The 21,642-nt window shown below is 39.6% G+C and overlaps 1 protein-coding gene across 10 annotated transcripts in view; it reads left to right on the top strand.

The window, feature by feature from the left end:
* The window catches only part of RBMS1 (RNA binding motif single stranded interacting protein 1), a 219,220-nt gene that overhangs the window by 170,800 nt on the left and 26,778 nt on the right, over positions 1-21,642 (top strand). For all 10 annotated transcript variants that reach the window (XM_055572430.1, XM_055572433.1, XM_055572438.1 and 7 more), the window contains exons 3-5: positions 6,832-6,890; positions 11,782-11,873; positions 21,137-21,294. In XM_055572430.1, coding sequence (XP_055428405.1) covers positions 6,832-6,890; positions 11,782-11,873; positions 21,137-21,294 — 309 coding nt within the window. The remainder of the gene's footprint in view (positions 1-6,831; positions 6,891-11,781; positions 11,874-21,136; positions 21,295-21,642) is intronic.

The raw sequence follows: 21,642 nt of genomic DNA on the forward strand, positions 1-21,642 counted from the left end.
ACTGCATCAGCCCCTGAGAAACTAACTTCGCCAGGGCCTGAGCAACTTAGAAGTATTCTGTTTCCAGGCCAGGGATCTGTATTTTTGTGAGAGCCCCTTGTGTCTGAGCGGTATAACTGAGTGAACAGCTCACAGGAAAGATGTAGGAAAGAAAAACCCCTCAGACCCCTGCCCCCACCGCCACCTGTGGTAACTCCATAGAAGCAGCCTCCTGAACCCCTGGATTGGACAGAGGCTGGTATGCAGTAGTGCCATGGACTGAGTGAAAACTGTCTTGACTTCCTGGGAAGTCATGGGCTTTCAGTGTTAACCCACAAATCATGATGAAAACCACAATAGAAAGTAAAACTGATAAATGATAGACATATCTCTTCTTCTATACACACCCCCATCCCTCCTTCAACTATGAACCACCTGTTTATTTCTTGTGTCTAAAACAAACAAAAAACTTGCTTTGGCTTGAAAAATAAATCTATTCTGATGCCTTAATAGAAGAGATCTTGCATTTTTTCCCCCTCACCTTTCATACTCTGAGTGTATAAAGGAAATTGTTTCTCAAAATCATTTCTTTTTTTTTTTTTTTAATTCCTGCAGACTTTATTAGAATCACATGGAGGACTGCTCCTCAAAAGCTTTTTCCCTCTAAGACCACCTTTAATCTTTAAAGTATACTTTGGCCAAGGCAGGGGAAGGGAAATGTCTAGAGCCCACAAATTCCTTATTAGCCCAACTTTCTCACCAGCTTATTTCCATTTTACAGCCATAGAAAGCTTAAAGGAGTTCTACTACACATTCATCATCTCTTGAGGCCTAAAGCCCAGAACACTCTATAGCAGTTATCCCAAAGGAGCACTTAAGTAATGTATTTATCAGGTTAGGAGTAAGAGTTAATCCAGTAGTTTCTCTGCCATGCATTTCTCAACATGCACTTCTGAGCAGTATTCTTCCATGCACAACAGGAACAGGATGGGCAAGAATGAAACTCAAGAGTGTTGAATAGGCTAGTCTGTTACATCCCACAGAAACTTCAAGGAATCACCCCCACCAACCTACCCAAGATCAAGTAATAAGCCATCTTCAATAGATTATTTGAACAAATGGTAATTAGCACACACTACTTCAACAGACTTATTTCTTTAAAGGAATGGATTTTGAAGAGAAAAAACATGGGGCAGAGAGATGTGGAATAGAAAATAAATGCAAATGTAAGCTGTTTTGCTAATTGCTTTATAACCACAAACTAGTACAGAGAATGCCCTCTACAAAACACAATAAAGGTTCAAAGGTGGAGGTGTTCCCTTAGGCAAGGCTGAAGGCTTCAGTCCCTGGTATTTGGAATTTAGGCTGCAGTCCTTGTTTTTGGATAGATCACTGGGTGTGTGGCACAGTCCACGCTTTTAACTGGATTTGAACAGGAGAATGGCCACTGGGCCCAAGTAGAAGTAGATGAAGTGTTTGGTTTCACGTGTCACATAACTACCGAAGTTCCTCCCCACGATGCAGTGCCAGGTGGGGTTGTACTTCTTGTCAAACTCCTTCTTGACATGGGCCGCAATGTCCTTCTCTATATTATATCTCTGCAATGCCTGAGTAGCACACTCCACCAAGTCCTGTTGCATCTCCTTTGACATATCGGCATTCTTGATCTCAGCCGATCACACATGGTTACCGAGGAGCAGGGGCTGGCCGACTGCAATGGTCTCCTGGGGGAGGGGCTCACACCTGCGTAGAGAGGGGATCGCAGCCGAAGCCTTGGAGCTTTTCTCATTTCATAGAGAAACTGCAGTAAAAGAATGAAACTAGAACACTTTCTAATACCATACACAAAAATAAACTCAAAATGGATTAAAGATCTCAACGTAAGACCAGAAACTATAAAACTCCTAGAGGAGAACATAGGCAAAACACTCTCTGACATATATCACAGCAGGATCTTCTATGACCCACCTCCCAGAATATTGGAAATAAAAGCAAAAATAAACAAATGGGACCTAATTAACCTTAAAAGCTTCTGCACATCACAGGAAACTATTAGCAAGGTGAAAAGACAGCCTTCAGAATGGGAGAAGATAATAGCAAATGAAGCAACTGACAAACAACTAATCTCAAGAATACACAAGCAACTCCTACAGCTCAACTCCAGAAAAATAAATGACCCAATCAAAAAATGGGCCAAAGAACTAAATAGACATTTCTCCAAAGAAGACATACAGATGGCTAACAAACACATGAAAAGATGCTCAACATCACTCATTATCAGAGAAATGCAAATCAAAACCACTATGAGGTACCATTTCACACCAGTCAGAATGGCTGCGATCCAAAAGTCTACAAGTAATAAATGCTGGAGAGGGTGTGGAGAAAAGGGAACCCTCTTACACTGTTGGTGGGAATGCAAACTAGTACAGCCACTATGGAGAACAGTGTGGAGATTCCTTAAAAAACTGCAAATAGAACTGCCTTATGATCCAGCAATCCCACTGCTGGGCATACACACTGAGGAAACCAGAAGAGAAAGAGACACGTGTACCCCAATGTTCATCGCAGCACTGTTTATAATAGCCAGGACATGGAAGCAACCTAGATGTCCATCAGCAGATGAATGGATAAGAAAGCAGTGGTACATATACACAATGGAGTATTACTCAGCCATTAAAAAGAATACATTTGAATCAGTTCTAATGAGGTGGATGAAACTGGAGACTATTATACAGAGTGAAGTAAGCCAGAAAGAAAAACACCAATACAGTATACTAACGCATATATATGGAATTTAGAAAGATGGTAACAATAACCCTGTGTACGAGACAGCAAAAGAGACACTGATGTATAGAACAGTCTTATGGACTCTGTGGGAGAGGGAGAGGGTGGGAAGATTTGGGAGAATGGCATTGAAACATGTAAAATATCATGTATGAAACGAGATGCCAGTCCAGGTCGATGCACGATACTAGATGCTTGGGGCTGGTGCACTGGGACGACCCAGAGGGATGGAATGGGGAGGGAGGAGGGAGGAGGATGCAGGATGGGGAACACATGTATACCTGTGGCGGATTCATTTTGATATTTGGCAAAACTAATACAATTATGTAAAGTTTAAAATAAAATTAAAAAAAAAAAAAGAACTTAAATGTAACTATTTTTCTGTTTTGATGTGTTAGGCAAGATCTTAGACCCAGAATTTCTGTGAGCTTTTGTTTTCCATTTGCAAAAGTGAGAATAAGAGCAGCTACCTCTTACGATTGTTGTGAAGTTAAATAAGATCATACACAGAAAATGCCTAGAACTTTAGTAGAAACTAAGGAAATGTAATTCCCTTTCTGGTTTCTTATAAAATCACCCACTGAATGGTTGAGGAGATTAGGGATGGTTTCATGGAAAATCTAGTGTTACAACAGCTTCTTTAAATTCAAAGATTGGTAGGAGGGGGCAATAGAGAGATGAGAGAACCATATTCAACTCTCACCTCTCCCCCGCTGTTTTTTTTATTTGCTATGCTGTGCAGCATGTGGGATCTTAGTTCCCCACCAGGGATTGAACCCATGCCCCCTGCATTGGGAACACAAGAGTCTTAACCACTGGACCACCAGGGAAGTCCCAGAGAGAACCATGTTCAAAGGAATGTTTGCAACTGATCTGATCTGATCTGATCTGAATATTAGACACATGTTAAAAGAGTTAATGACTAGCTGGACTCAGGAATGGCCGAGTTGATGATGTCTCAGGGACATCACCAGCTTCCCTGGTGGCTCAGATGGTAAAGTGTCTGTCTGCAATGCGAGAGACCTGGGTTCGATCCCTGGGTCGGGAAGATACCCTGGAAAAGGAAATGGCAACCCACTCCAGTACTCTTGCCTGGAAAGTTCCATGGACAGAGGAGCCGTGTAAGCTACAGTCCATGGGGTCGCAAAGAGTCAGACACAACTGAGCAACTTCACTTCACTTCACTTCAGAGACCACAAACTTGATGGAACATTGGGAATCTAATGGTGCTACAGAATGAAAAGATACATGAAGAGGAGACAAGGAAAGATTTGTCTAGGGTTCTTGGGAGATACGACTTAGAAAATAGAGGACATGAGGTAACATTTAACTAGATATTTAGGTATTTTATATTTTAGTAAGATACTAAGATGTTTAAAGAGAAGAAGACAAAAACTAAACCTTTGGTCAGATTAAAATAAAAACCCAGGAAGGAGAAGTTGGCTTCATCAGAGAAGATTCATTTATTAAATCCATGGCATTGGATATATTTCCTAGGAAAGAGAAGGTGGAGGACTAATTATTAAATGTGATCAAAGAACTTGTTTAAGGAGAGAGAGAGGAGGGAGCTGAATGAGGAAGAAGAAAAAAACCAAAAAAACAAAAAACCCTGAAAGAGAGAGCAGAAAGGTGAGATGGGATCCCCAGAATGAGGGTCCTAGAAGCTAAGGTGTCAAAGTGAGGAGTAATGTCAGATGTAGCAAAGATCAAAGAGAACCCAAACCAGAGGAAAGTATGGCACGGATGGAGTCTCTGGATTCAGTGCTACCAGGAGCCTCTTCTCTTTCCCTGTTTCCCACTCCTTCCTCTCCACGTCTTCGTCCTCATTATTAATGTGGAGAGCAGAACCAGAAAAATAGAAGGCCAGCCCCTGACCTTCTCTAAATTTCCTTCTATTTGGTTTACAAAGACCCTGTACTCTGTGACCTCAAGCAAAGTCCCTTAATCTCTGTAACTCCCAATACCTTTATCCTACATTGAAGTCATACAAGTTTTCTTCACTGCTTTTGGAAAGGGCTGAGGTAGGGATGCAGTCTAAAAGCATTTTCAGCTAAAACTTGTACAAAGGAGAGAGTTCTGATAAATATCAAGCGTGTCAATAACTTAGGTAACTTAGGTTACCTTAGGTAACTTGCCAAAAGGTGGTCTTTAAATCACTTACTTTTTCTGGTTTGCAAATTTTTTTGTTGTAAGCTTAGTGACCTTCTGTTAAGGTTGTTGCAAATACTCAAAAGTCTTTACAGGGAATTGAAGGTGTTTATGCAGCCTTATGCCTCTTGGATGTAATTGTCATTTAAACCTTAAGTTATCTTTACTTTTATGCTCAGTTAGTAATCATTTGATTACATGATTACACAGAGTGAAGTTAACTGAGGAAGAGTGGTGGCCCAGACTATTTGTTTCTTCTAGATAAGTATCTTTCAGCTTGTTCAAATGCATAAAATAGAAACCTGCAACATTGAAAATGTTTTAAAGTACTGCACAGATACTTCCGTTTCCTAAAACTTTTAAGTCTTTTTAGTCCTCAGTAGCAATCACAAGAAAATATTAGAGAAAATGTGGAATTTTTAAAGTAAATATATAGAAAATTAAAATTTGGGGATTTGGCATGTATAAATGTGGAAATAGTCTCAGATAGCTGAAGTATGTTAGATGCCTTTCCCATAGACCCAATAATTTTTAAGAATTATTTTTCAAAGGTTTTTCTCTGTTTTTTGAAGACTAACATAGATAGCAGTGCTTTGCATTGTAGTCTGGTCACTGTGAAAGGATATAGGGTAGTACATATATTTAAACTCTCTTGCCCCCCTCCTTTTTTTTTTTTAATTATTTATTTTTTTGTACCAGGTCTTAGTTGAGACATGCAGGATCTAGTTCCCTGGCCAGGGTTTGAACCTGTGCCTCCTGCTTTGGGAGCTCAGAGTCTTAGCCACTGGCCATCAAGGAAGTCCCCCCTTTGTTTTCCATAGCATTGCACTCAGTTTTAACATTCTGAATTGTTTTCCTTCTTTCCCCAACTTCTGTTGTACATGAAGGAATTTGAACACATTTTTCATACAAACTCTCATAAATTAATGCTTGGTTCCTGGTTCATTGTTTTTTGTTTTTTATTGCCTATTTCTTGCACACACATGCCCACATGTACATTAGTGAGTACACTGTGTAACTATTATTATGGCATTAAAAGAGGTCTTAAAAGTATATTTATAAACAGTCATCAAAATCTTAGATAAAAAGACCTGTTTTAAATATTACATTTAAAATGCTTAAATATCACATTTAAAATGCTTAAATATCCCATCAAGCGTGTTAAAGATACATATTCCAACACACCCTTCTGTGATGATCTAGAGCCACACAGAATCACCTGCAAAAGCAAAATGAATAGAGTGATTCAGGGAGCTTTCTTGCCTTAGTTAGTTCATAAAGGCTTTATGCATCGTAGTCCTTTCCCTTAACAATTCTGTAGCCTTGCTTTTGGCTTTGCATTTGACCACAGACATAGTGTTACTATGGGCTTCCCTTGTAGCTCAGTCGGTAAAGAATCTGCCTGCAGTGTAGGGGACCCGAGTTTGATCCCTGGGTTGGGGAGATCCCCTGGAGAAGGAAATGGCAACCCACTCCAGTATCCTTGCCTGGAAAATCTCATGAATAGAGGAGCCTGGTGGGCTGCAGTCCATGGGGTTGCAAAGAGTCGGGCATGACTGAGCGACTCACACACAACACACGCATACACACACACACACAGTGTTACTAGAAGAAACTGCTTTTTGTAGAGAAACTATTTTTCCTAAAGCTCACATTCCATTTCTTTGGTCCCAAGATCACCAGGTAAGTGCCTGATTTCTCCAAGCTAAGTATCAAACTATAATCCAAAGAGCCAAATGAGGGGTCTAGCCATTCCTCCTTTTTAGTTTAGCTTGAGTTTCGAATTCTTATTTCCTGTCCCCTAGTAAAGAACATTTTATACTTTAAAGTTTGCAGAGGTTTGATAAGTGTGTGTGTTCTCTGGACTTAGATATTAATAAAGGTTCCTCAATTATAACCTCTTTTTTTTTCTTTTTTTAGATATGGGAAGATTGTTTCCACAAAGGCAATTTTGGATAAGACAACAAACAAATGCAAAGGTATGTTTCCTTCTCTGATGATTTACTAAATCAGAGCTTCAGAAAAAAAAAGTGGAATTTTAAACCTGATCCTTGATTTCAAAACTACCTCCATTTATTAAAACGCAAATCTTACATGTCAACCAGTTTCCGTCTTGCACAGTGTCAGCATATTGCTTATGTTGGTCCCTGGTTGAGTTTTGGCTGGAAACCCAACAGCAGCTAGCCGCTTGCCAGAATCCCAGATTTGACGCCAGTAGAGTTAACATGCAAAATACTGGCTGGCATTTATCCCCTGCTTTTAAAGGGGGAGTAGAGTTAGAAAATAGCTTTTCTTTCCTGAGCCTGAGGAGATTAGAGCTGCTTACCAAAGACCATTGGACTGTACTAAAGAACTGAAAAGATTACATATTGTGCAAATTGGCTCTATTAATTAGAATAGAGTAGTTTTAAGCAGTACTTAATTACATGTTTCAATACTCCCAATTGTTCTCTGCTGAATGCCTGTTGACAATATTGGCAGCAGGGAGGGGAGAACCATTTTCACTGACCAAATTGTAATAGGGAGGGGAGGTCATACGCCCCTTTGAAATATGCTGCTGCATTAATTTGATGCACTGACCTTCAGTTTTCCGTGTAATTAGGATGAGCTCATCCAGCTCCATGAGCTGGAAGAGGAGGCGTCTATAGTAGGCAGCACTGATGCTCTGTGGCTCTGACTTTTAATGATCCAGCATCTTAACAATAGGCATGTGATTTCTAGGAAAAGGGAAGAATGGAGTCAGCTGACTTTGAGTCTAACAACTGACCCCATGAATTGAAATAAGGTTGACAGGAATAGGCAGAGAAGGCAAATCTCCTCATTAATTAGACCCCAGTTTTCCAAGTAGGGGTGACGGTTGTGACTTAGCACAATCTGAACAAGGCAAAGAATGTCAGTGAAGCCTATGGTACGGTAGGGCCTCGCCTTAGAAGCCAGCCGTTTCCTTTAATCTAGACTTGAAGTGATTCATTGTACTCCTGTCTCTTCTTCAAAGCTCCTGAATTTAAAGGAGCTATTGTGGCAAATATCTGAGCCCATGTTTAATCAGCATGGCACATTCAGGCAGTTTTGCCGTAGGACACTGAATAAGAGCGGTGCTTTATGTAGAGTGATACTCAATTAATATTTTAAGTGAATTAAACTAGAGAGAGTCTAATTGTAGACTGAAATGTTTACCCAGTTACCGGGTTAGTCTTGTTTCACATATTTTAAAATGATTTGGATGAGCAGGGACCCAGGGAAAAACTTGTTGGTTTTATCACCAAGAGATGGACTCATGCAGGTATAAACCAGGAAGCTGATCTCAGCATTTGTTTCAAACCAAGAGAGAAATCACAGTAGACAATAGTTTTACAGCCTTACCTACCTTTCTTCCTCCTGACCCCACCCAATTCCCTCTCCCTCAAAAAAGAAGTCTTCACATAGGTCAGTGTGTTAAAAAGCAGAGCTGCCCTAGTTAAGTGAGAGAGAGGACCCAGCGGCCTCCCTGAGTGAATTCTCTATCACACCTCTGCCTTGGACACTGCTGTTTTACACTCTTCTCCAACACGACCCTATTGCCAAGAAACCGAAAGTCCACAGATGCTTAGCGTAATCTAGAAATGCTGTTGGTGGGGGAAAAAAATACTAAACTTAATATCTTATAATAATATAAACCCATGATATTTGACAAGAGTCCAAAGATTAGTGGGGAGATTTGTGGGGCTTCTAAATAAGTATAAATCAGAACTAGTTTTCGATACATGTCTCCTAGAGAATTTCTCCTAAATTGAGTCGTAGGAGAGACTGGCTAGTATGTGGGGGCGGTGATAGAAACCTTATAAGGCTTTTGTGTGTCACACAGGCCTCTCAGAAAGGAAAAATGATAGATATCTGGGGTGTGGATGAGTGGGTGAGGAGAGAGAGTAAGCAGGAATGGATTTATAAAATTCTGGAAGGGGCAATGAAAGAGCTCCTGAAAAAAAGTAATTTCGGGACGAGTGAGAAAAAAAAAAAAAAAACAGCATAGCTCACTATAAAGACTGGTAACATGTTAGTAGCCATGTTATAAATAACTTGGGAAGGTGGGGTGGGTGGATGAATATAGGTAATGCTTAAGAATATTAGCATAAATGAAAAGTGCTTGTATTGTATACTAATTTTTAGAGATTGAACCGATCAAAGAATTTCATACCTGAAAATTAGAGACCTTAGAGGTCATAGTACATTTTTTGGTCACAAAACGTATTTGGGGGCCTTTCTCCAGAAGACAAAATTAAGCTGAAGGAAACATTGCTCTGAATAACATGTTGCTGTAGTTATTAAATTTAAAAATTTATTATTCAGTTGCTGTCCTACATTTCAACTTTTGCCAGTTTTTAGCCAACAAAAGGTGTTTAAATGCTTTTCAGCTCTAGTGTACATGCCAGTTCAGGACCAGGAAAAACTTACAAAGGATTGATTGTGCTCAGTGTTTACAGAGTTGCATATAAGACCAGAAAACACAAACGCACACAAAATGGGTGAGGACAGATCAGACCAAAGGAAAAACAGGGGCAAGAGCAGGAAGCTTCCTATTACTACAGAAATGGCCCTGTGTTACCTGGTTGCCAAACCAAAAATAATGTACCTACTCCCATGATTCAGTAATCTCAGTGTAGAAGAAAACCCAAGAAGCAGAAATGCCGTAACTATGCCTGGTCCCAACATCTGGAAGAATCCTCCTGGGGTTCCAGTGAGAGGATGCTGTGTTATTTAGTGACTCCCACCTTCAAAAATATCTGTATACATGTTTAAATAATGAAACCCCAGAGAATCCGTGAGACCCATTTATATACTCTTATATTTACTTGAAAGTATTATAACAGGGAAAGGGAAAGAGTGCACGGTTGCATGCATAAGCATGTTATATTTGTTTTAAGCAAATATTTATGAAACAGCTATGTAGTGGCATTGGGCAAGGCCAGAAAAGAATGTAAACAATTAGCTAAGATGCAGCCATTATGGATTTTTCCTAATAAGGAAATAACAGATAAAATAATACTAACAGTACTTGAGTAGAAACTTCAGCTACATTAACATCAAACTTGGGATCTTCATCTTACTGTAATTTATTGACAACAATAAAATTAAAGAAGGACTCTTAAACATCCATCAGAAATTATATCACTTCAATGTAGTTGGGTGTTTGTTTATGACCTGCTTAAGTTCTGCTTGGTAATAAAATATGTATGAGCGTGAGAGAGTGAGTATGTGTGTGCCCACATGCATCTTCATAGTGGGTTGCATATTAGCGTTAATAACAGATTTCTAAAAAAAATATGAAGTATACTTAACCTAATTTCTAACCTGGCTGTTGAGGAGCATTCTCTGTTTTCACCTGGGTCAGCCTCCTCTTTTCCTTTCCAACCTGGTTATTTCTCTACTCACTGTCAAAATCAAATTAAGCCTTATTCCATCACAGTTCCAAGTAATAGAAAGAAGCTGCTATTTGTTTTAGCTTTGACACTCGTCTCTCTAAAATACCTATTTCTGTAATTTATAGTCTAGTTCACTAATTTTTTATCAGGCCAATATTTTTGTTGCTAATACTGCACACTCTTTGAACTACTTCTGAAGTTTCTGTTTTGTCATGTTGATGTGAATATTTTGACCGTAGTTCCTTCCTGTCTAAATTACTGTAGCTCTATAATATCTATAAATAAATGATAGGCCTGGCCCCTCTTTTGTGTAACTTCCAGGCAAGACTTTCCTTTTTCAAAATATTCTTACTCATTTAACATTCATTTGATAATAGGTTTGAGTCCCAAGTAGATCTCTGTTGATATTTTTGCCTGGAACCCTGATCATTTCACTGATGTGCTTTTAAATACAGTTGAACCTTTTCTTAATAATTTAAGACTTATCATAGTGGCACATTAGTGATTGCCTGATTTAATACAGTGATGCTTATGGGATTGGTGAGGTTCATGGAACTGTTGCTCATGTGCTCTGTAATGCCTGCTCTTTGTATTGTTTTCCTCTTTTACTGGTTGCTGTTAGTTTTCACTAGGTATCATCCATATGATTTTGTAGCAGCCCTACCCTCAACCTGACCCCTCTTTCCTCTAATTTCCTGCTTTTGATTTGTTATAGCCAAGGAAAATAGCTGACCAGCTTGTTTAAAATGTTTGAAAAGCTATGGATAAATAAGCTTTGAACCAGGGCCTCTCTTAGGATGTTGTTTGTTTGTTTGTTTTATTATGTTTTGTTTTTAGACTTAAGGCCAGGAACGTGAAAACAGCTATTTTGGGTTTCTGGAGCCATTTCCCCACTGCCCTTTATTTTGAAGAGATCGTGAGCTGTATTTTAGATAAATAAGTAATATTTTTAAACAAGTTCTAATATGTACATTATTTTATATTTGGAGTATCCACTGGTTGTACAGAATTTATTTCAAAAATGCAATTTACAGAATAAACAAATATTTGTAAGCTCTGTAGGATAGCTCCATCTTTCTTACCAAATTATTAAAAATGCTATTTTTTCCTGAAGTTGATTCCCCAGGCCCCTTTTTTTTTAATCTTGATTGATAACTTGGATGTCTTCCTCCCCAATCCCCTGCCTCACCCCAGCAAGTACAGACACTTGAGAAAAAGATATGGAAAAGGAAATAAGCTGGTTTCTCTTTTTTTCTTTTTTTTAAACTTTGAAGGGAAACTTACCGAGCCCAGATAGGCGGGACGGACAGCCTGGGGAGGACGTTGTAGTACAGCTATAAAGCTTGGGACTGTCAGAACGTCAGGGCTTTGATTTTTGTTGCCTGCCTCAGAGACCAAAGGGAGTCATCCTTTCCCTCTTTACATAATCATAAAATAACAGCTTAAATACTAATTGTGTTTTGCATTTCAGGTTATGGTTTTGTTGACTTTGACAGTCCTGCAGCAGCTCAGAAGGCTGTGTCTGCCCTGAAGGCAAGTGGGGTTCAAGCTCAAATGGCAAAGGTGAGTTGAGGGCTGGTACTTATTCCTCCGGTCTCTGGCTTTGGTTCTGAATCTGGGCACATGGCTTTTCCTGTCACCATGCAAGTTCTCCTTCCATCCCAGCGAGTCACAGTTACCTGGGGACATTTGCCCCTTGCCTTCATATCCTCAGTAGCAGCTATTTTGCCAAAGACAATTCCTCATAATTTTATGTGTGAAAAAGAAGTTTACAACTGTATAAAATTTTACATAGCAGATTATGTAACCCCGTAAGTAAATGGAGAAATAGCATCAGATTTTTTCAGGTAATTGGGTACTTGTGGACTAAAGCTCTGTACTTTATTTTTTAAAATAATTTTAAATTTTCAATGTTTAAGGAATTAATACATTTTAGAAGTACTTCTGAATGTCATGTTCTGAAAGAATAATATACTTTATCACATATGTAGGCTTGTACAGATATACTAGTCGTTGTAATGCAGTGTCAGCTACAGATAATATTTCCTCTGTATAAAAGAGACATTTTTAGACATTGATTATTAATGAAATTAGTAATTCTACAGTTTCAATGAACTCTTACCATAGAAGTGGTGTTTGTGCTCCAGGTTTTATTGCCTGAATGTAAACTTGGGTTTTATCATACCTAGTGTACTTACTCTTTTCAAAAGATCAATACTTTTATATTATCCAGTTTCTTGAAGTACAAAGTAATTTTGTGCTGTCCTCTACTACTTCTGAAGAGTAGCTTGTGATCTTTCCCTGAGGAGCACTCACATTTCCATAAGGGAAGGAGATTTATGAAAGTTAAAGAACCCTGGGTGAAATAAGTTACCTGCTAAGCCCTTAAAGCTGTTGAAGGACAAATATGCAGCTACCAGAATAGCGATTTCCCTTAACTAAAAGAATCAACATGAATAAAGATTTCGGGGCTTCCCTGAAATTGATGAAAGGGGCTTCCCTGGTGGCTCAGATGGTAAAAAATCTGCCGGCAATGTGGGAGACCCAGGTTCAATCGCCGGGTCAGGTAGATTCCCTGGAGAAGGGAATGGCTACTCACTCCAATATTCTTGGCTGGGAAATCCCATGGGCAGAGGAGCCTGGTGGGCTACAGTCCATGGGGTCACAAAGAGTCAGACACAGCTGAGTGACTAACACTTTCATCACCTTTCTAAAGTTATCCTTGACTTTTAATATTTTTAGACCTTTGGGGTAAGATAAAGTCCAGAGTAAGAAGCTAAAATAAACTGTAAATACTAAGAACACATCTTCTCTAGAGTAAGGGCACCCTGATTTTTCAATTATTTGTCCATAATATAGAGCACCTTCTTGTGGTATTGTTGAAAGATGGTGATTATGAGGCTTTAGTATGTTTAACTGTAATATGCAATACTTGTGTTGTTGATGGTTTACAGAATGTTTAATATGTATCTGTAAACCGTAGGTAACCATATGTTTTCTAAGCAGGACTTTGAAGGCACGATCAGAAAAGAACTGTATTTTTCCCTCTGTTCTGTCCATTTCCTCTACTCTGTGAAGCTCCTGTTTCTTCCTCTCGTGGATAAAATCTAGGGCAGATCCCATGACTTTTCTGGCAACTCTCATTATTTTGAAAAGTCCCTTCAGTTGCTTCTTTCATTTCAGGCCTTTTTGGTTAATTTTTTTCTTTAGAATGCCCTTTGATTTTTTTCATGTACAAACTTCAGGGAATATAATTGTCTTTAAATACATTTTCAGCCATTCTTTTATGTACTTACACCAACCTCAATACAGTATTTTAAATAAGAGGTTTAAGGGGGAAGTCTCAAGTTATATTCCAAATATGGTTAATAAAGTCTCAGAATTGTGTAAAGGTTTTGAAAACTCAGTTCTGAGAGTCAGCAAAAGGGATGTGCGTCTTGGATGTTGCTGGTGCCAAGAGAAATCACAGCTTACAAAGCAGTTGTCTGCTAAAAACCACACATTGATAATTTGGTGATCAAGAGGTGATATTTTGTAAGTTTACATCCCAAAAACAATCTTTTACATGTTTCCAAACACACCCATACACACACACAGATTTGTAGACATGTATTTAGTGACATTTTAGGAAATTGGAGGCTGTGATTAATGATAATGCATTAATGCTTTTTTTCTTACTTGAAAAAAATGTGAAATATTATTAATACATCCCAGTACAACCATCTATTATTATGTGTCTATAAACACACAGATGTGTAACACATGGTTAACATTTTGATGCTGAATGTCTGATTTTTCAACCACACATTTAAACGCTAAGTGTGTGATGCCCATAATTGAGATGTCCAGTCCTGTTTATTTGGCAAAATTTTGTGTGCCGTATAATACTAAAACTTCTGCCTTCCCCCCAGCTCTGGTCTGCTCTAACTAGTAAGCTTGTCCTGGGATGGGAACATGGTTCGTTCTTTCCTATTTTCCAAATGTGTGTTTTTCCCACTCTTCCATAGCTAGCTGTGGTTTCTTACCCGTCCCAGGTTGGAACAGTGGTGAAGGATGGGAAAGCTTCTTGACCTGACAATTATGTGATGTGGTGTTGATTTCTCTGGGCAGACAGAAAACTGATGCTTTCCCTAGTAGAATGCTCTGCTCTCTCCCCTGTGGTTCCTTCACCCTAGAGAAGACGTGTCCTCAGCTCCTGAGAATCTAAGGGCCAGCCTTCAGTCCTTTTCTTCTTGGACCTTCTTGTCCTTCAGGACAGCCTTCCTGGGTGGATCTAACACAATCCTGCGCCAGCTCCATCTTGTGTGGCCCACATTGATCTGGCTGCCAGCTGTCTGTGGGAAACTAGTAACCTCCCAATCACACTTATAGGCCCCTTCAGTCAGCCTTTTGCCTTTTAGATTCCTCAGGCTTAAGCCAGACATTGATCCATTGTATCCACCAAGCTCCAGAGGACACAGACCAGGCCTCATGAGGGGTCTCTTGAAGCCCTTCTTGCTTGGCTGGTGGTGGGCGGAGGAGGGAGGGTGCAGGAAGAAGCCCAGTTGGTGGGAGCATGGAGCACGTCATAGAACACATCAGTGGTTCTCTCCACCTGCGTGTTCATTCCCAGCCTCCTCAGCCTCTCCCGGGCAGACAGGAGGTGGGTGGTCAGCTGAGCATCCAAAACCAGGCTTCAGCCAGTTCCTATGCAGACTCTGTTTAGGAGGTCTGGTTTCTCACTGTGGCATGTGGGTGTGCCTGACACCCGTTTTTTGGGTTTTTTTTTTTTTTTTTTTGGTGACTTCTGCTGAAACAAAGTTAGAAAGAGGCCTATTTTAACAATCTATTAGGGCTAATGCAGAGGCCTTATTTAGAGAGGCCTCATGAGCACAAACCTAGGCATCTTTTCAGTACCAGTGATCCTGAGTAGCATAGTGTATTAACTATATGCTGTTTGAAGAAGTCTTTACAATGCATTTAGTCAGAACCAGAGTGGGTATAGATTGGCACTGTATGTCTCGTGTCAACAGTGCGCTTTGAATGCCAGCTTTCCTGTGGACTGATAATGAGCACTGTTCAAAGACCTCCTTAGGCAGCTTGGGACTGTAAATTGGCTAGGAAAAATGACCCCTTCCTCCATCATCTGCGGGGAATGAGCAGTGCAGGGCTTCAGAGGCACTGCCAGTGTGCCAACACCCTGCACATCGTGAATCTCTGCAGGTCTCTATAGAATGACTGAGTTTCCTGGACCTGATTTCTTTTTTATTATATCATTAAAGTTACAAAAGGTATTTTAAATGGTAGAGGGTCCATTGTTCCATGCCATAGAACCATGGATGTGAGTATGGGGAGTTAACTTGGCCCCTTTATGCCATCTGGATACAGGATTATCTGACTTGTACCTTTTTGTGGAAACAATTTGTAAAAGTTTAAAATTGGCTCCTATGTTTGGGTGATAAGAGACCTGTCACTATCCACTTCCTTTAATTAATCTGGATACTATAAAGTTTTTGAAAATTCACATTGCCACATATTAAAGGCTTGCCCTTTTGCATAATCAAAAAAATTCAGGGACATTCTAGTAGGTGAGGGGGCATATAATATTGTTTGACATTTTGGCTACCTGAGTTGAAAAAGGACTCCACAAATATTCAAAACTGAATTATAAAACTACAAATGGAGAGCCTTGGACAACAGTGATTGTTTCTTACTCGTGTTTTAATTTCAGTGCCTTGCTTGGTACTGGGCATATGGTAGATATTAAATGTTTGTTTTGTTGTTGACCAAAGAAGCCAATTAAGCATGAGAAAAACTTCCCAGCTTGGGCAGATACGGAGCAATAAGAATGGACCATTTAAAAATTATATTTATTGAGCTCAGTCCATTGAGTACCCTGATGAAATTTACCAGAAGGTTTTCCAAAAGGCTCAAGGTCATTCCCATTTATGTTACACTGGGCATTTGTTTCAAATGTGTGCGTTTTTTCCAAATAAAAGACTCAGAATCTATGAAAAGAAGAAAGAAACCCCAGACAACGAGCTAAAAAGATAAGAAACTCAAATCAACATTGGTTAATAGAGTGATTCCTGTGGGCCTTTCAGCAGTACCTCTTCCGACCTGCTGGGGGTCAGCACATCATTCCATGTTATTTGCCTAGTGGTATGCTTGCAATTTTTTTCAGTAAATAGGCAGTCAAAGGAGCAGGAATTTAATCGCCCTTCCACACAGAGGTCTACCATGCTTCAAGCAGTTTGCATTCACATGCCTGTAAGCAGCTATCTGCTGGTTGGTGAACCTATTCAGTACAAGAGAAAACAGATGTCTGGTCTTCCTGCCAAGTCCCTTTCTTGCATTTTAGGAACCATTCCACACGCACAGGGAGGTTTTTGTTAATTTCTTTCAGATGATGACTGAGCGCTTTACACCACGTGGGACCTCTGAGCCCTACTTTTCTACTCAAGTGAACATTAGTAGCCATTTATCCCTCTCATGGCCAATGTGGGATCTAGTTTTCTACTTGTTAGAGAAGCCATTGAACCCTTTCCACGCCTTGGGATATAAAGAGGCCTATTGGCCGCGTTTTTATGTCTGACCACCCATAATTTACAGAGTAATTGTTTTTTCAGACATAGCATTGCATGTCATAAAACAGAGTTACGGTTGTCCCTGATTTAAAGGCGCAATATTGCCCTTATTCAAGAACCACTCCCCTTACTACAAGTACTGTATGTTCTGTTTACTATGAATGTATCATGATTAGAACACAGGGACCCTTTTTTGGTGATTAGATATTTTTGTGGCCATTGCTGCCAGGTTGGAATTGCTTCTCATTTTTGTTTTTTTATTTTTTTAGTAAAACTGTATGCAGAAGACGTTGACCATTTGAAAAGAAAGATAAATAACATTAGCCCTGGAGGTCATTCCAATGAAAAGAGCTAATTGACTGACCTTTTGCTATTGAAAACAAATGCATTAAAATCATAGGAAATACCTACCTATATTTAGTCTACCTTATCTACCTATCATAGAGTGGGTTGGGAGCTCAATTTCTGGATTCTGATTTAGCGCTTTTAATAATTTTTTTCCTCATTGGTAAACTTTCAGATTGAATCAGCATTTTAAAGAATAATATTTTAATAATTTAATAATTATATTTAATATCAAATATTCATATTTCATATTTAATAATAATTGATATTTTAATAATAGCAAGTAAAACACAGATTTAGAAAGCACTTAGTTACCTTACATTGTTAGTTCTTTTGAAAATACTTCACAGATGACAAATTCTATGAACATTCTTAAATAGTCTTAAATGTTCATCATTTAGATTTTAATAATTGTAAACCAAAAGGAAAGCTCATGATGTTTATGATACATGTTTCTTACATAACATTTCTGATGCCATATCTTTGTCCCAGGAGTGTTTTAATGCTCCTTAATTAGGGAGTTCCCAGCTTCTCTGAATCTGACTAAGCATGATTCAGAAACCTTTCTAATAAGATAGGTTTGATCACATCACTCCCTTGCGTCTGTGCCTCAGGAAGCTTCCCACTTTTGGGGGCATGGCTTTCTAGCTGTGGTTCCCTCTTCCTAGTCCTCCCCCGTCACCCACCAGAGTACCTGAAATTACAGGATAAATATGGCTTATCTCCCTGGAGTGTCATTATGACTCCAAAGTATTAGGTCAGAAATATTGTTCTATATTGAAACAAATTCAGATAATTAGGGAGTAGATTGCAACATTCCCATACCTTCCCCCCCCCCACCCCCCCAGATAAAGCACAAGGCTTCAAGGAAACTGTGCAGCCTTAGCAAGGCTCCTTTCTCCATTGCCCACACACTGCACGAGACATAATCATTCTCTTTGCTGCTGCACTCCTTAAGTGGAAAAGTTTAAGCAGGGATGACTGACAAAAAAGTCAAACTCCTTGGATAGCTTTTTACAGTCTGGTTTTCAGCCTCGTGCCTTATGCGTGTTTCTCAGGTCTCAATGACATGCTCCCTGAAAAGTGTTCCCTACTAAAGACAGGCTCCCCTGTGTGTCCTCCCATTGGGATTTGTACGTGTCTCCATTACAGCATTCATTTCGTGTGTTTCTATCTCCCCAGCTCCAACTGTAAACTGTTGGAACACGGGACTGGCGTCATAATTATTGTGTAAGAGGGTCTGGAATGTACAGGATACGCTGTAAATGTTATTGGACTGTGTTAGGTTACAGGGCCCCTCAGTACGCACCTTCAGAAAGAAAGGATCCCATCTGTGTTTGCCAGCTAAGGACCAGACTTCCGCAGGAACAAATACAGTCTTATATACTCCATGAAAGCTTCAGGGACTTAGGAGATTAGAGCTGACATGCGGTAGCTAATTGAGAAGCTGTGCAATTAAGTGGGCGAAATTGAGGAGGTAGTGAGTGAAGTGGAAATAAGGAATGGAGATTTTACCTCTTAGCCTACCTCAAAAGAATTGAAAAATTTGATACCTAAGAACATATTGTTTTCCCCCTTATTTTGAAGCCTTTTATCTATTGTTATGCATTTATTAAATCACTTTGCAATTTTTATATATTAAAGATACACTTTATGTAATTGTCAGTGAAAGATTTTGCTCTGCGTAAGGTAATCAGTGGTACCATAGTGACTTTGGCTCAGAGGTTAAAGCATCTGCCTCCAATGCGGGAGACCCGGGTTTGATCCCTGGGTCGGGAAGATCCCCTGGAGAAGGAAATGGCAACCCACTCCAGTATTCTTGCCTGGAGAATCCCATGGACGGAGGAGCCTGGTAGGCTATAGTCCACAGGGTCGCAAAGAGTCGGACACGACTGAGCAACTTCACTTCACTTCACTTCACAATGCCTTTAATTTCAGCCAGAAGCAAGGCTAGTAGCCATTTTTATTTAGTCTGTCAAGGGTTAAGGAGATTAAGTTTTTGGCTTACTATTGAACATTTGAAAATTTTTGATTTTTTTTTATTGGACCCAACTGCGCCTGACACACCTCCGAGAAGCTGGGAGCTTCTGCTCATTCCTTTGGGACTGGGGGTTACAGGCTGCCTTCTGTCAGAACCAGGAGGTCACAGAGAGTACTTTTTGCCCATAGTTTCTCAGTCTGTGGTAACTTTAATTCTTGGAACTACCAGGGTGTTTTACCCTTCTCTGGGATACCAGATTACTGTTTTAAGTCTTACAATTTAGGTATAGTGTGAAAGATCAGTACTCACTTTTACTTGCAGATTATCTAAAAGGAGAAGTTTTATTTCATTTTTAATTAATGCCAGAATAACATTTGAAAGCAGAGACTTTGTACAAATCCAAACATTTGTATACTTCACATATATTTTTAAAGTACTGTACTTCACATATATTTTGAAAATCTAAAATATGATGAGTGCACTTTTCTGATGCCTAAGACTAAAACATGAATTAATGACTTTGCTAATAGTGCTTGTTGGGCTTCCCAGGTGGCTCATTGGGTAAAGAACCTGCCTGCAGTGCAGGAACATGCCAGAGGTATGGGTTCAATTCCTGGGTTGGGAAGATCCCCTGGAGGAGGGCACAGCAACCCACTTTAATGTTGCCTGGAGAATCCCATGGACAGAGGAACCTGGCGGCTACAGTCCATAGGTCACCAAGAGTCAGACACATCTGAAGCAGCTGAGCACGGCACAGTAGTGCTTATTAAAATCATAAACTTGCATAGTTCAATATGTAAAGATACAGTTGATTAATAATATCAAAGTAAAGCCTATTTTAAAGTTAAGACCATCCTAATCTCATAATTGCCATGGTGAATTTTTATTTGCTCAGAAAATATTCCAGTTGTCATGTATGCTTATTTCCTCGTGAGTTAACACCAAACTCTTCGTAAATCAAGATACTTGCTGTGAGAACCCCATGAACTGTATAAAAAGGCAAAATTATACATAGCAGTTACTGATTCTCAGAAAACTCAGTTCTTATCTTTGATTTCCGCTGATTTTACTTCTGCAATGGAAGGGTGAGTGGGAAATGGTCTAATTGTTGTTTCTTAGACTTTCATATGCATTTTTACTTCCTGAAGATCTTGTTAAAATGCAGTTTCTGATAACATCAGTCTGAGATGGGACCTGAGATCCTACATTTCTAGTAAGCTTGCAGGTAATTCCATCACAGCTGGCTCCTGGATCACTCTTTGAATAACAAAGATTTCCCAGAATGCCCTACCCCCTTCTACACTTGAGTTTAGCTTTATCCAGATTCTAAAATTTGCTCTGCCTCTAGTCTTTCATTTTGTATGGCTTTGTAGGTTTTTTATTTTTGTTAACTTAAGAGCTCTCTATTTTCCTTTGGTGATCACAGATCAAGGTAGTAAGGACTCCACCATAGAGCAAAAGAAGGGAATTTGGACAAACCACCACTGAATTTTGGATGACTTGGTCCAGAATCCATCATGTGTCTCTGGATTAAATTATTAGCAGTAACCACCATCTGTGCAATAGTGTGCCTGAAATGGGCTCCTAAAAATAGTAGTGGAGTCAAGGTTAGTTATTTTGCAGAACACTGCAAATGGCTGAGACTTGTACTTCCATGAGGGCATCCTCTCCAACTTAGCAGTGCCTGCCAGCACTTCCACTTCCAAACCTGCCAAGAGTGGTTTGGTGGGATCGTGACTAACCTGCCCAGATTGTCCAAGCTTCAGACACTGTTGTTGAGTGTCCAGGGTGACTCGGGTGTTCTGTAGCAAGTGGTCTCACTTGCTAGTACTTTGAAGGGACCTGAACTCAGAGAGTGGCTAAGTAAAAGTGTGTTCATGTAAATATCTCACCCTGTATTAGAAATTAATAGATAATTCCCTGTTCCGTTTTAGCAACAGGAACAAGATCCTACCAACTTGTATATTTCTAATTTGCCACTGTCCATGGATGAGCAAGAACTTGAAAACATGCTGAAACCATTTGGACAAGTGATTTCTACAAGGATACTACGCGATTCCAGTGGGACAAGTCGTGGTGTTGGCTTTGCTAGGTGAGCATACTGCCCTACCTTCGTGTCAACAATAGCTCTGCTACATTTCCTGGAGAATAAAAATTGAGCAAGAAGAGAGAATTTAAGCCACGGTTATAGGAGCCAATTGTACCATGAATTTAAATTATGCACAAAAAATAATTTGCATCTCCCCCAGCTCTTTGGAAGCTCCCTGGGATTCTTGAACCTGAGGACCCTAAATATTTGGAGACTCAGGGTAAGGAAATATCACATGAGCAATAGTTTTGCAAGTGTGTTTCCTTAATATTTTGACTAATTCGATCAGGTTGCCTAAACTGCTTAAAAAAATAATCGCAGGCTCCTAAATTTCATAAATAAATTGGTATT

Source organism: Bubalus kerabau, chromosome 3 (genome assembly GCF_029407905.1).
Source record: "Bubalus kerabau isolate K-KA32 ecotype Philippines breed swamp buffalo chromosome 3, PCC_UOA_SB_1v2, whole genome shotgun sequence".
NCBI classification, from domain to species: domain Eukaryota; kingdom Metazoa; phylum Chordata; class Mammalia; order Artiodactyla; family Bovidae; genus Bubalus; species Bubalus kerabau.